General features: G+C 50.0%; 2 protein-coding genes across 2 annotated transcripts; one reads left to right on the top strand and one right to left on the bottom strand.

Annotated features, from left to right (window-relative positions):
• The first annotated feature begins 5,737 nt into the window (after positions 1 to 5,737).
• Positions 5,738 to 8,297, top strand: EI90DRAFT_3107158 (acyltransferase ChoActase COT CPT). The gene is made up of 9 exons (XM_039062621.1): positions 5,738 to 5,989; positions 6,049 to 6,295; positions 6,357 to 6,388; positions 6,444 to 6,742; positions 6,796 to 7,315; positions 7,368 to 7,555; positions 7,612 to 7,838; positions 7,898 to 7,935; positions 7,992 to 8,297. Exons 1-9 carry the CDS (start codon positions 5,758 to 5,760, stop codon positions 8,147 to 8,149), a joined length of 1,941 nt encoding a protein of 646 aa, XP_038907415.1. The 5' UTR covers positions 5,738 to 5,757; the 3' UTR covers positions 8,150 to 8,297.
• On the bottom strand, positions 7,848 to 10,938 carry EI90DRAFT_1625625 (uncharacterized protein). The gene is made up of 4 exons (XM_039051984.1): positions 10,918 to 10,938; positions 10,441 to 10,870; positions 7,969 to 10,392; positions 7,848 to 7,908 (listed from the first exon to the last, which is right to left on the bottom strand). Exons 2-3 carry the CDS (start codon positions 10,648 to 10,650, stop codon positions 8,239 to 8,241), a joined length of 2,364 nt encoding a protein of 787 aa, XP_038907414.1. The 5' UTR covers positions 10,651 to 10,870; positions 10,918 to 10,938; the 3' UTR covers positions 7,848 to 7,908; positions 7,969 to 8,238.
• Between the last annotated feature and the right edge of the window lie 3,212 nt (positions 10,939 to 14,150).

Raw genomic sequence — 14,150 nt, 5'->3', positions numbered from 1 at the left:
GCCCTGACACACAGCCACACCAACCTCCCCACCCTGAGTCCGCCTCTGGCACCGTGCCCAGCATGACTCCTCTACCCTGCCCACTTGGCCCCTACAGGGCCGCTACCATTCCCGCACCCGACTCCGGCCCAACTCCGAGTCTGGCACTGCTATGATACCATTGCTGCTATTGCAGCCCTACACTCCTTCCTTTATTTATCTGTTATTGTTTGTTTTGACCCTCGGTCATTGCTGGCCACTGTGCAGCCAACCCCGCTCCTTGGTCCCTTTTGCTTCCGGACCCTTCGGCCTTCGGCCCGGGTCCGCTTCAATTCATTCTACCTTCATATATATATCTTGTATACTACCATCAGCAAAAGTCCGTTATGCTCCAGAGCATCAAGAGTGGCTGGAGCATGTGGGAGACAAAACAGCAGATTGGGCACTCCTGGAGCCAATAGTGTTCTCCTGGGAGGGGGTTCAGGAGCAGCTGGGAGTGGTGAGGAGTATGTAATGTGCCAGGAGCAGTGGGAGGAAAATTTTGGTCTCTAAAAAGTTGAAAAAAAAAATTTAGGGAAAAATCAAAAAAAAATTCAGGAACTATAGTGCCTTTAGGGTGCTTTCAGGACATATAATTATTTGCAAAATTGAGGAAGAAATGATGGAGAAAAATGGAAAATACTTTCGGAGACCCGAGAAATAATGAGAACTGAATTGACAGGAAAGTCTGAAAATTGAATAGGAAAGTGAGGGGAAGCCTTGTAAGCATTGTTATTTTCTGCTGTTCTGATTTTTCCTGATTATTCTTGGTCTCACTCCCAGCTGCTCCTGGACCCTCCCAGGAGCTTTCAGGAGCTTCCAGGAGTATTGAGGAGCAGTGTCATATCCATACAATCCCGACCTCTGCTCCAGGCTCCCGGAACTCTGAACCTGACTTCCGGAGCCCTACTTCCCTTCCGTCACCTCCTCCTTGCCGACTCCCAAGAGGTTATCCCACCTCCGGCTCCAACACCACCTTCAGTCTGACTCCGGAACATTCCGGGTCCGACCCCAACCTCGACACCTTCCAGATGAGTACGCAAAACCTATGCTCCCGACTCCAGACCTCCGCTCCGGAATCCCGTTTGCATCTCCATCTCCGGAACCTCCGGTCTTAGCTCCGACCTCGGACTTTGACCCCACCTCCGCTTATACCCATTGTATTGGTTAGCTCATTCCATTTAATTACGTTTGCCAATATTCCGGAGGTTAACTTCCGAGTTCGGACTTTCCGGACTTACTCCGGACCTTGCAACTATTGCATTGTCCATTTCAATTCCGCTATTCTCCCTCATTCCTATTTGGGCTGCTGCTTCCTTCTATTCAGTCAGCTAGCCATTCCCGACTCCCATCCTCCTTCCTTCCTCCCCGGGCCCCGGCCCCTCATTCCTCCTTTGAGAAACACCATTGAGTCAAACCCTTGACCCTTGGTGTTGTTCCTCTTTCCATCTCCCTTTGTCTCCTTTCGTCCTACCCTTGTTCCTTTTGATTCCGGACCCCTCCTTATATACAATGTACCTAGTAACTTGTAACCTCTGTCATATCCATCCCCGGCCATCGACTTCCGGTCCCTCCGATTCCTCCGTTCCAACTCCGCTCCTCCCTCACTAACCTCGGAGCCCCCGTTATTCCGCAATCCTCTCGGTACCCCTCGATGGTCACCACCCCCCCATTCCAATTTATTACCTATGCCTCCCTAAGTACGGAGCCCCGAAGACTTCTGGACAGCTCCGATGTCCGCTAGCGCACCCCCGCCTCCGCTGAGCAATACACTCGCCTGCCCTGCAGAGTCCACCTTCGGGCTTATCCCTCCTTTCCGTTTCTGGGTTATCGCCTGCCTTTCCGCTAACCCCGTGAACCGACTCGTCGGTAATATTCAGTCGGCTAATGGTTAAACCCCATTAGCTCCACTCCGTTCGGCTCCACCAATTGCGGAACCGTCTCCGCTGTAACCATATATATATCCCACTTGTACATAGGTTACGCCCCAGTAGAAAAATCAACTAGAGTTCCCCCCTAGGTTCTAATTGCCAGTCAGTAAGTTAGGGCACGGACGTGTCACTAGGCACAGCGCTCCTGGCAGAAGTCGCTGAGGCCGAAGCCCTCCGTTACGGAGACATTCTTTCGTCTCAAGTCTGGTCTCTGACAACCTCAGTCTGAAATCGACATGAATTCCCCCCAAGAGACTTTCCCTCTGCTAGATCCGAAATTAGGGACCCCTAGGACAACCAGCAATGGCACAGCGCTCCGCCTGAGTCACTGAGGCCGAGGTCCTTCCACGCTAAGTCTCCGATTCCATTCCGGAGTCATCCGAATCCACCCATTCTAACAAGCAGCTGGGAATGAGACCAAGAAGAATCGGGAAAAATCAGAACAGCAGAAAATAACAATGCTACAAGGCTTCCCCTCACTTTCCTATTCAATTTTCAGACTTTCCCATCAATTCAGTTCTTGGGTCTCCAAAAGTATTTTCCATTAGCTGCTCCTGGACCCTCCCGGGAGCTTCCAGGAGTATCCAGGAGTATCCAGTAGCAGCTGGGAGTGAGACCAAGAACAATCAGGAAAAATTAGAACAGCAGAAAATAACAATGCTACAAGGCTTCCCCTCACTTCCCTATTCAATTTTCAGACTTTCCCATCAATTCAGTTCTCATTATTTCTCAGGTCTCCGAAAGTATTTTCCATTTTTCTCCATCATTTCTTCCTTGATTTTGCAAATAATTATATATCCTGAAAGCACTTCAAAGGCACTACAGTTCCTGAATTTTTTTGATTTTTTCCCTAATTATTTTTTTCAACTTTTTAGAAGTCCCTATTTTTCAAAATTTCCTCATTTCCCTCTATATCCCCCCCTCATTCCCCCCTCATTCCCCCCCTCATTCCCCCCCTCATTCCCCACCTCATTCCCCACCTCATTCTCCCCCTCATTCTCCCCCTCATTCTCCCCCTCATTTCCCCCTCATTTCCCCCCCTCATTCTCCCCCCTCATTCTCCCCCCTCATTCTCCCCCATATTCTGCCAGCCCAAAAGTGATTAAGTTGCCAGATTAATCATATATCAGGCCATAAATTTTGATTGTGTATTGGTGAGTCTCAGTGTCCTTGATATAGTATAGTGTTTGATCTAAGTGTTAAGCAGTGTCTTGTTGTGTTAGTCTTGTGGTAGGAGGTATTCATGGGGGATCTTCCCTCCTTTTTTTTTCCTTTTCATTTTCAAATGCTCCAGGAGCTCCCAGAAGCTTCTCACCCCTATACACTTTGAAGCATTTAAATTGTATTTACTGGGTATGTTTGTGCACAAAGCAATGCTCCAGGCCCTCCTGGGAGTGCCCTGGAGTACCTAGCCAACTCCGGAGGAAATGGGCTGTTCCTGGACCGGCGAATCTCCTCCTGATTCTCCCAGTGCTCTCGATACTCCGGAGCACTCAGGAGCATAACAATTTTTTGCTGATGCCACATTATAGTACTTTAGCTCTAATATCGATTTTGACCATGACCTCCCAAGTCCTAACCCCAACAAGGCAACCCCAGTGAGTCTGAAATGAGGGCCAAGAGACAGGAGGGGGCACAGCGCTCCTTTAGAGTTGCTGAGGCCAAATGCCCTACCCTCAGGCCTTGTTCACGGCATCACAGCCATTGCGGCCTATAGCGGCCCGCAACAGCAACCCTCGGTGCCGATCCCGGACCAGTGTCCAACAACACACATCAATATCACACTGATAACTAGGGAAATGTTAAATATAAATCTAATCAGTCACATTCAATGGGATGGGATGAGGCTAGGTGGGAATAATTCTGGACTTGTTAAATGGGTTGGGTTGGGAGATAATAGGAAGGGGACACTCCGCAAGCATCAGTTGGTCAATTCCATTGGCCAGACCACTTGGTGTTGTAAACGCGGCGTTCCAAATTTGGCAACCTGCTTCAGCGGTTCACTCGCAACCCAGATGTAATATAGAAAGAAATATAACTAAAACACAGCACTCCAGCACCCATATTTATACTCCTCAACAACATTCCAGGCTCTTTTATGCCCAGCGCTTATGCAGGCGCCCAGTAACCCCTAGAATATTCCCGGATATTCCGGTTCAGTCTCATCATGTGACTCGTATTCCAACACTTGGTCACCCCAATGTTGTTTTAGACCTTGCATGTAAGTACATGAAGTTACATGTCCGGGCCCCCGTGAACCCCCTTTCAGCCGGGAATTTCCGCCACCCCCTTGGAATGAACGCTGTAGAGCAGTGTAAATTTCCCACCCCGGGGAGTTGCCGCCTTCCAATTCAAACTCGCATCCACAATTTCCTTGATAATTGAAGTTGTAGCAGTCCATCACACACATTTATCCTCAAGGTGCAATCGATGACTGACATCAACGAGATAGATGGCTGGATTGAGCAACTCGGAAAATGTCAACAGCTCTCAGAGAACGATGTCAAGAGACTGTGCGACAAGGTCACATCTTCCATCCAAGCGTTCGCCACCCGCGCTTACATGCGTATAGACACGAGAGATTTTGATCGCAGAGTCAAACGTCCAGCCTGTTAGATGCCCGGTAACTGTGTGTGGTGACATACACGGCCAGTTCGTGAGCGATCTCACTGCTGCGGTTGTCCCATTCACGCCCTAACTCACTGGTCTCCAGCATGATCTATCAGAACTCTTTAGGATTGGGGGAAACTCTCCCGACACCAACTATCTCTTTATGGGCGATTATGTCGATCGAGGGTACTATTCAGTGGAGACTGTCACCTTACTTGTCACTCTCAAGCTCCGATATCGTGATCGAGTCACCATTTTACGCGGGAACCACGAGTCACGTCAAATTACCCAAGTTTATGGCTTCTATGACGAATGTCTTCGGAAGTATGGAAACGCGAATGTGTGGAGATTCTTCACAGATTTGTTCGATTACCTTCCCCTCACCGCTCTCATTGATAATCAGGTGTGCACTGCGTCTTAATTCAGTGTCCAGTGATGATTTTGACTTTGAGCCATAGATCTTTTGTTTACACGGAGGATTGTCGCCCTCAATTGACACGCTCGACCATGTGAGAGGGATCGACCGCGTTCAGGAGGTGCCACATGAGGGACCCATGTGTGATCTTTTATGGTCGGATCCCGATGATCGCTGTGGCTGGGGGATTTCTCCACGTGGCGCCGGCTACACATTTGGACAAGATATCTCTGAAGCGTTCAATCACAACAATGGACTTACTCTAGTTGCACGAGCCCATCAATTAGTCATGGAAGGTGATTCCTTAGTTCATGGTTTGTGCAGTGCTCATCTCCACTGATTAAACAAGGATATAATTGGAGCCAGGATCGAAACGTCGTAACAATATTCAGTGCACCGAACTATTGCTACCGCTGTGGAAATCAAGCTGCGATCATGGAAATTGATGAAAAGCTATCTTATACTTTGTGAGCTGTGTATTCTGGCGCCTGCAAGGTGCTAAGCAGTCGCTGTAGTTTGCAATTTGATCCTGCTCCTCGAGCTGGAGAACCACTCGTTTCCCGCCGGGTCCCAGACTACTTCTTGGTGAGTTGTGCCTCGGATAGAATGGACTTGTATTGATGCGAAATGCAGTGATTTGGTTGTGGCATCACATGAACCATTGTTCTCTTTTGTGCAACGTAAATGAGAGCCATAAATTATGATAATGTCGAACATATTTAGACCTAATTACTAAATTGGAGTTATTCGTGAGTTTGAATATCACAGCCACCTCCAGTTCCCATGCGAACGTTCTGTCGGACACTGGCTTCCCCCAGAATGCTGCCACGGCTTCCTATCCCTAAGCTGGAAATGACTGTAAAACGATATCTCGAATCAATCGAACCCCTTCTACCTTCGCACACATCCCGTTCTGGAGAAAGTGTAGATGAAGCGCGCAGGATACGCCAGAAGTACGCGGAGGAGTTTCTTATGCCTGGTGGGCTTGGCCGACGGCTTCAACAGCGACTAGTAGGCATGTACAGCCAAAGGTTGTGTAGATCGCGATTGTCTTGATACTGTCTCCCACCTTAGATTTGGACCGTGCGTCTCCGAATAATTGGTTGGATGATACAATTTGGATGAGAGTGGCCTATCTTGAATCCCGAGAACCTCTTATGATCAACTCAAATTGGTGGCTTACGCTCGAAAACGATCTCACTGTCCCAGAAAAGATACGCAACGGCACGCTTGTTGACACTCAGCTTTGCCGTCGATGGCAGATCCGGAGGGCTGCTTGGCTTGTCAAGAGATTCCTGGATTACCGTGGTTTTTTACTGGTGTACGTGAACGTCATGCTCGCTCACAGTTGGCTATAATGAGGAAATGAACCTATTGAAAAGGAATAAAATCCCTTCTTTGGGAGCTCATTCAGGTACCTTTGCGGTAATTGGCTCGTGCGATGATTGGGGCATAACCCCTGATTTTAGGAGTTTGGTTTCGCGAGTCTGCTCTTCGCTTATACGGTACTACGAGGATACCGAAGCCAGGCTGTGACTCTGTTGTGCTGCCAGGATGCCAACCTGGATCGTCATACATTCATGTGATGTTTCATGATTGGTCGTACGAACTCCAGGTGACCGACTTGGTTGGTGGGCAGGTACCTGCAAGGGAAGTTGAGGCTGGCCTTCTGGGGATTGTGGATGACGTTCTGAGACGGGAGCGAGACGGGGAGTCACCCATACTCGTTGGAGTATTAACCGCAGATGCTCGGGATCTTTGGGCAACGGTAAGTTAGCTCCGTTTATCCGCCCGGTATCACACTGGGAATGGTATCCGCAGAATCGCGAACATCTTATTTCTATCCATGAACAAAATTGGGGCACTATGGGGCGTATAGAAAGTTCATTATTCACCCTCTGCTTAGATGACCACACTCTTCCACCTGTTCAGCCAACAATGGGGGGCGTGCTGGACGGATCTCACGTGTCGGGACACATAAGAAACACCGCATCGGGGTTGTCCGGCAACAACAGGTGGTTTGACAAATCCCTATCATTGATCCTGGAATCAAATACTAGATTTGGAGTGATGGGAGAGCACTCGCCACTCGATGCACTGATTCCAAGCACCATTACAGATTGGGCTCTGGAAGCACCCATCGACATTGGCGAATTTGCCTCGGACTCGTGGTATCCATCTCGGCACGAGCCTGGAGGCTGGAAGCAATTAAACTGGAAAGTTGATCAACGTGTTCTGGATCAGTGCAGTGCTGCACAAACACGGGCTGAATCACTTATCAGTGGTTCTGATGCTCGCGAGCTCTGGTTCAAAGATTATGGCGCAAAATGGATCAGAGAAGGTCTGTGGTACTTGTGATGAGAGCGGTCTCCAGGACTTAGACGTACTTGCAGCATCTTTGTCCCCCGATGCCTACATCCAGGCCGCCCTGCAGCTAACCTACTTCAGGTTGCACGGTAGCTTGACGGCGACGTATGAAACAGCTTCGACGCGGCTTTTTCGGCACGGCAGAACGGAAACGATTCGTTCATTGACCACGGAAATGGCGAAGTTCATATGCGCAATGACCACAGAGACACCTGTGAGCTTTTGGAGTGAATTCACGTTTCGCTGAAAGGCTCATCGTTTCATTTTAAGTACCCCGAGCGCTATCAACGCTTGCGGTCTGCATTAGCATTCCACCATCGTGTTACACGTATGGCTGCAACTGGTCATGGTATCGATCGCCACTTACTAGGATTGCGCCTTCAAATGCGTCCTGGGGAAAGTAGCGACCTTTTTGATGATGAACTGTTTCGCTTGAGCCAGGACTGGAAGCTATCAACTAGTGGTCTTAGTGCTGGTGACCGATTCACGGCTACAGGGTTAGTGGAGGCTCGTTGAATGGTGCAGAGGGTCTGTGGCTAAGTCCCATGTTTTTTAGGTTCGGTGCCGCTGTGAAGGATGGTTATGGAATAAATTGTAGGAGCTCGCCATTACTGGATGGACACCAACGGCTGACTATCCATTCATCTCAGACCTCACTGGGGAAAATATGTTGAAGTTCGGAATTGAGTCAAAGCGAACCTCCACGGTGGCATCCACGGGCACATTTTGCCAGGGTTTGGTGGAGAGTCTGAACGATATGAAGGATACGTGCGTTCGTGGATCAATAATTTACGACCCGAAACTATGATGGTACGGATGCCCGACGGGCTTGGGTTAAGGAGCACCTTGGACGATAGTGTATAATGATAGAATAAATAGTAGATTGTTAAGGGGGTGTCATGACTGTTGACGAATGCTGTCTGCAATTTTGCGTAATCTATCTCGTTCTTCCTCGATGTGAAGCTTTAACAACCCATTCAGAGCCCTGTCGCCCCTTTCACTACGCACACTACTGGACTTTGAGGATATGGAAGGAGGGATCCTCTCGGTGTCACTGTCGGCTGTTTCCTGAACGTTCTTCAATAGCTCAAAGGTTGATTCTGGGATGCGCGGTGATCGCTTAGGAGTATGCATGAATGAAGAAAAGAGCCCCAGGTTAGAATGGATGGGCGTGTTCGTGACTGGCTTACTTCTGTCCAGAGAGTCAAATGAGTGGGTGAAATGGGTGTAGGGTGTCCCGTATCCAGAGGGATAATCAAGAATTGTCGAGGTGCTTAAATTATCGTGAGGAAAGGCAACTAACTGATGTGGAATCACATCAGATGGGGGGGTCGGCGCATCCGGTGGGGGTGTGGTAGACTGCATTGGGTGCTCGTCTTGTTTTGGCGGTTCAATTTGCTCAGGTGGCCCATACAATATGCCCTTGGATGTGGGTCGCGAAGTCGTGCTCGACGTGACGGAGGTTGGCTGCGTTGGTGGCGCGATGGTCACGGGGGGACCTCGTGCCTCCGATATTGCGTGGGATGTTGATGGTCGCCCAAAGGCGGATGATTCATGAGATCGCTGGGACACGGACATGGAAGGCCGATTTGAGAATGTAGCTGCGTCATTTACGGACTGTGAGGAATTTCGTGAAGTTTGGGGTGCGTCAGGATCCTCATCGGAATAATGGGAGGCAGTGCTCAGACTCTCATGCGTCAGCGATGACGATAATAGAGGGTCTGGTCCACCACATTGGGGCGAGGCTTGTAAGTCTGGCGGAAACAAAGTAATTTCACCTCCCAGTTGGGGTAGGATTGGGGTAGAAGCTGCCCTCCTCACACGCTTGCCAGCTACCGGGGATTGGTTCTCACCTCGCAACTTGGTTCTTGGTGGGGGAGGCAGGGGGTGAGACAAAAGGTTGAGGGGTGTGGAATCACGCTGAGGTTTATGCTGTGGACTAGTGTGGTAGGTGATGGCATCACATGCGTCAGCTATTAGAGTAGTTCTGATATCGGAAGGCTCTGGTTGAAGAATGGGGCGTCCAATGTCTTCCGACGCACTCCCGGCATGCGACAGTTTTGGGAGACACGTCAACTTCTGGGGGCAGGTATCTGATGTTGTTTGGATAGATGATAAACTAAGATCTACGGCTTCAGTGAGTAAAGCGCGCCTCCAAGCCTCATCAGCAGCCCAGTGCCCAAGATCAAGGTTGTGACTGTGTGGAATAAAATCGACCATGGTGGAGGCTAGTATCGCCCGGGAATCGGCATGTTCTCCCGTTCCCTGGGAAGGAAATGCATACGATGGCAAGTCGATAGCGTCTGTGGGATCGATAAGAACGTGCTTGGGGAGCGGAGAGTTAACTGCGCGGCGTGTTGGCTCGAAAGGTAGGCGAGAACCATCCAAATCGTTTAGTCGCTCGCGGATCACAACAACTCTACCCTTGCGCTCGTTCTCGCTGACGATTTCAGTTGTGGGCGCTAATGGCAACGCCAGATGATCAACGTGGGCGCCCAGTCGTAACTGGCGATTCGGAACATGCGCTGGGGATGGTTGTGAGAGCTTCGTGTTTATGCGCTTCGGCCCACCAATGCGGAAAAGATTGCGGATGACAGGAGCTCCTCTTTTCGAGGATTGAGGTTCCTGGGCGAACCGAGTGTCAATATGTGCAGGTTTGGTATGGGCGGGAGGGAGGTAGTAGTTGTTTCGAATAAGAAGCTTTAGTCTATAGGACATATCTTCGGGATCCAGGGTCGGCTTTTGGACAGTGTCATCATCAGACTCAGTCTCATCGACCTCGATAACAGGACTGTACGTCCTTGTAGATGGACTAGAGGGAGTCTCAGTGCCCGTGCCATACAGCGTTGAAAGAGGGTAGAGGGCGGAAGATAGAGTAGCTCCCGAGGTCTGGGTAAGAGTGGAGCCTCGTGGTTTGTGTGTTTCGTGAGATGGGCCTGCAGGGCGGGCATTATGCACAACCCTACGCCCCTCCTCACTCTCAGAGGAGATGGGAATACACTTTGACGCGCTGATAGCGACTATCTCGACGCGCTTATTCCTGTTCCCGTCCTGCGCACTGGTCAGTATCACGGGGCGAATGGAGGGGTTGACACTTGCAGAGTTGGAGGAACCGGAATCTGGTTTGATCTGCATTGTCGGTGCATTTTTTTGCAAAGTGTCAGATTCTAAGTGCTGCTGAGCTAAAGTCGCCAGCCCCATCGCGACATTTCGAGATACAGCGGACACGGAAGTGGAATTCGAACCAGTCGAATCATGGGATGTTATGCGGTCCAGGAGATGTGTAGCGGGGGGATTGTGTGTGGCCATAGAAAGGACAGTCCCTGTATCAGAGGAACCGTACTCATCACCTGATCACGATGAGGGCCTGAATCACGTGACTGGTCACTTTTGTGCCTCCCTCCCTACTGATAAGCCATTCCAGGTTCAATGTCGCTGGCTTTAAGGTGATGGTCAGGGACAAGGTGTCGCCCATCCTTGCCCACACTGCAGCCGAGCTCAAAGTGTGACGATGTGTTAGAAACTGCCTCTGCCTAATGTGGGCATTTAGTGTAATGGTAATGTTGAAAAACTTACGCCAGCGAGGGTAGATTACGGAAGTAGACCATTAAGTCTATTAACATGATGTAAATAACCGTAAATACATGATTCAAGCTTGACTTCCAACAGGTAACACACTCTAGGTACCTATGCAGGGCTCTGCAGTTTGACTCCCAGGATGTCCATATTTTATGCATTAAGGTTCCTGAGACCACATGTACAAATTCCAACATGGTGGACATTCTATGGAAGTGTTAGATATGGGTCCGGGGTCAGCACCAAGGGTCGCTGTTGCAGGCTGCTATAAGCCGCAATTGTCAAGAAGACGTTCCTTGGATAGGTCTAATCGCTATCCAGGCAATGCTGTCAGGTGGAGCTTGGTGTTCCGGGTTGTCCAATGGTGGGTCAGAGACAGACTGGAGGTGGGGCGGAGCTCTGAGGGTGACAGGGTGTTGAAGGGACTCGGCTTCAGCGACTTGGAATGGAGTGCTGCACCCGGTATGTTCCCATTGTCCCCAATTTGTCAGGGGAGCTGGCGATGGAGGAATGGAGGCTGCCAGCAGAAGGGGGCCAGAAGCCCCCCCTCACTACTTAACAATGGAGGCATTAGCGAGGGTCAATTGTTTGTCACACGATTCATTTGGGTTTTATACCAAGGCATCTCTAGATGTGCCTGTTACTCAGTTCTTAGTTCTAGGGTAGAGCAGCAGACGAGTGGGACGTGATAGACATCCTGGAGGAGGGTTTGGAGGACTCAAGACTGTTTATATTATAACTGGGGGAACTATTTACTAGAGGGGTATGTGTTAGACACTGGTCCGGGGTCGCCACTGAGGGTCGCCATTGTGGGCCGCTATAGGCCATGATGGCCATGATGCTGCAAACAAGGCCCGAGGGTAGGGCATTTGGCCTCAGCGACTCTAAAGGAGCGCTGTGCCCCCTAGCTGTCTCTTGGCCCTCATTTTGGACTTACTGGGGTTGCCTTGTTGGGGTCAGGACTTAGAGGGTCATGGTCAAATTGATATGAGAGCTAAGGTACAATAAAGTAACATACAGGATATATATAGGGAGAAAGAATGAATGGAAGGGGACCCGGGCTGAAGGCCGAAGGGTCCGGAAGCAAAAGGAAACAAAGAGCGGGGTTGGCCACACAGCGGCCAGCAATGACTGAGGGTCAAAACAAACAATAACAGATAAATAAAGGAAGGAGCATAGGGCCACGGTAGCAGTGATGGTATCATAGCGGCACTGGACTTGGAGTTGGGCCAGAGTCGGGCATGGGAATGGTAGCGGCCCTGTAGGGGCCAAGTGGGCAGGGTAGAGGAGTTGCGCTGGGCATGGTGCCAGAGGTGGACTCAGGGTGGGAAGGTTGGTGTGGCTGTGGGGGAGTCGGCCAGGTGCAGGGGAGCCTAGGAGCAAGTGGGGGAGTGAGCAGGGAGTCCTCAGGGAGGATAGGGCTGAGGTCAGGGCTCGTGCTCACGCTCATGTAGTGGGAATGGGCTCAGGCAGCATCGGGACAGGCAGCTAACGGGCTGGAATGCACGGCCATGACAGTATGCACGTACATATAGTGGAAACAATTGGATCTGAAGGTAAACAAAGGTTACCAAGGGGAAGGGGAAGTAAATAGAAAAGAATCCACAGGACAAATAAGGAATAGGCAAAAAGCCCAAATTATGTCTGAGGTTTGTGGAGTGAGAGAATTAAAAGCCAACTGAATGGCAAGGTCTGGAAACGTCTATGAATAAGCAGGGGACTACAGAGAAAGACATCCGGAAAGGTCCGGAGCCCAGAAGTTGTAGTCCAGAAGATTGGGGTTGTAGAAAATATCAAATGATAAAACAATAAAGATTATCAAGACCAGAGGTAAGGTAGGAATGGGGAGGTACTGGAGGTGTGGAGACTGAAGGTAGGAAGGAGGGTGGATAGGCAAGTTGAGGTTTATCAACAACGAGCAGGTCCATCTCCTTTGAACAAGGGGTCCGAGGAGGTGGAGGTATGGTGGTGGAGGTCCGGAGGTGATGCAGATGTAGATGGGAGGCAGAGCAGGAGAGAGTCGAAGGAGGAGGTAGTCCTAGGGCCATTGGCATCGACCAGAGGCAGCAGAGAGAGATTGGGAGGGCTGGTGGAGGTCATAGGAGTCGTATAGGAATAGGGTGGAGGGAGGCAGAAGATCCAGGATAAGTCACCGAGCAACACCCAAATCCAGTTGCTGCCACATGAGATGGGCATGTGAAGTCAAGCATTAAATTAGCCAGCCTGAAAAAGTTTCAGGGGGTGGCTCAGAGCACTAAGGACCCAAATCCAGCTGCTTCAGACCACATGATGTGGGGACATGTAGGAGATTAGCAGTAAGTCCGGCCTGAATATGAATTTGGGGGTGACAGCTCATGGGCTGTTGGAAGCCTGGTGGTTAGGGTCACATGTGGATCATGGGCTCAATCCAATGTGAAGGGGGTGTGTTAGAAACCACCTCTGCCTAATGCAGGCATTTAGTGTAATGGTAACACACTCTAGGTACCTATGCAGGGCTCTGTGGTTCAACTCCCAGAATGTCCATATTTTATGCATTAAGGTTCCTGAGACCACATGTACAAATTCCAACATGAATGTGTTGAAATCTCTTTTTTCTTGGTATGCTGTGGACCATCCATTGAGTCCATTGGACCATATTTCTTGCACACAGACATTTCCTTGAAGGATTGCCTGATGCTTCCATTTTTGGAGTCCATGTTGATGGACACAGTCATGGATGGCTTAAAAGCCATGAGGACGAAATTTCTCTCTCTCTCTCCCCTCAGTTCACATATCTGGAACTGAGGTGAGACACTCTTGATCTAACTGCACAATGTAGTGATAGTGTCATATCCATACATACCCAATCCTGATCCGACTCCCGGACCCCCATCTTCACCACCTCTGGAGTCTTACCCTACTGCCATCCATTCCAATATTCACCTTCGGACCCAACACCACTCCCCCTCTTACTCCTCCACCCTTCCGTCCTTCTCCCACCCTACTTCCATCACTCTCCTACCCTATCTCTGTCCACTCCAATACTCACCTCAGACCAAACATCACTCCTCTTGCCACTCTCCTCTTACTCCTCACGACACCTCCACCCTTCCGTCACTCTCCTACCCTTCCATCCACTCTGATACTCGCCTTCGGACCTGACACCTTTCCTCTCCTCCACTCCTCTCCCCCTCCTCTCTCCTCTCTCCTCCCTCTGACCCTCTTCTGCCAAACCTCTGCCAAGTTACGACCTT

This window comes from Cantharellus anzutake, assembly GCF_015039405.1.
Source record: "Cantharellus anzutake strain C23 chromosome Unknown EI90scaffold_372, whole genome shotgun sequence".
NCBI lineage: Eukaryota > Fungi > Basidiomycota > Agaricomycetes > Cantharellales > Hydnaceae > Cantharellus > Cantharellus anzutake.
The sequence above is the reverse complement of the archived record's forward strand: the minus strand, read 5'-3'. Positions and strand labels throughout refer to the sequence as shown.

Excerpts from the sequence above, each read along its gene's own strand:
- EI90DRAFT_3107158 (XM_039062621.1), top strand. The coding sequence starts at position 5,758 with ATGCGAACGTTCTGTCGGACACTGGCTTCCCCCAGAATGCTGCCACGG. Across the intron at positions 6,743-6,795 it reads CTCGGGATCTTTGGGCAACG|AATCGCGAACATCTTATTTC; the intron begins GTAAGTTAGCTC and ends TGGTATCCGCAG. Across the intron at positions 7,839-7,897 it reads GACCGATTCACGGCTACAGG|GTTCGGTGCCGCTGTGAAGG; the intron begins GTTAGTGGAGGC and ends CATGTTTTTTAG.
- EI90DRAFT_1625625 (XM_039051984.1), bottom strand. The coding sequence starts at position 10,650 with ATGGCCACACACAATCCCCCCGCTACACATCTCCTGGACCGCATAACA. Across the intron at positions 10,393-10,440 it reads ATTCCGGTTCCTCCAACTCT|GACGGGAACAGGAATAAGCG; the intron begins GCAAGTGTCAAC and ends ACCAGTGCGCAG.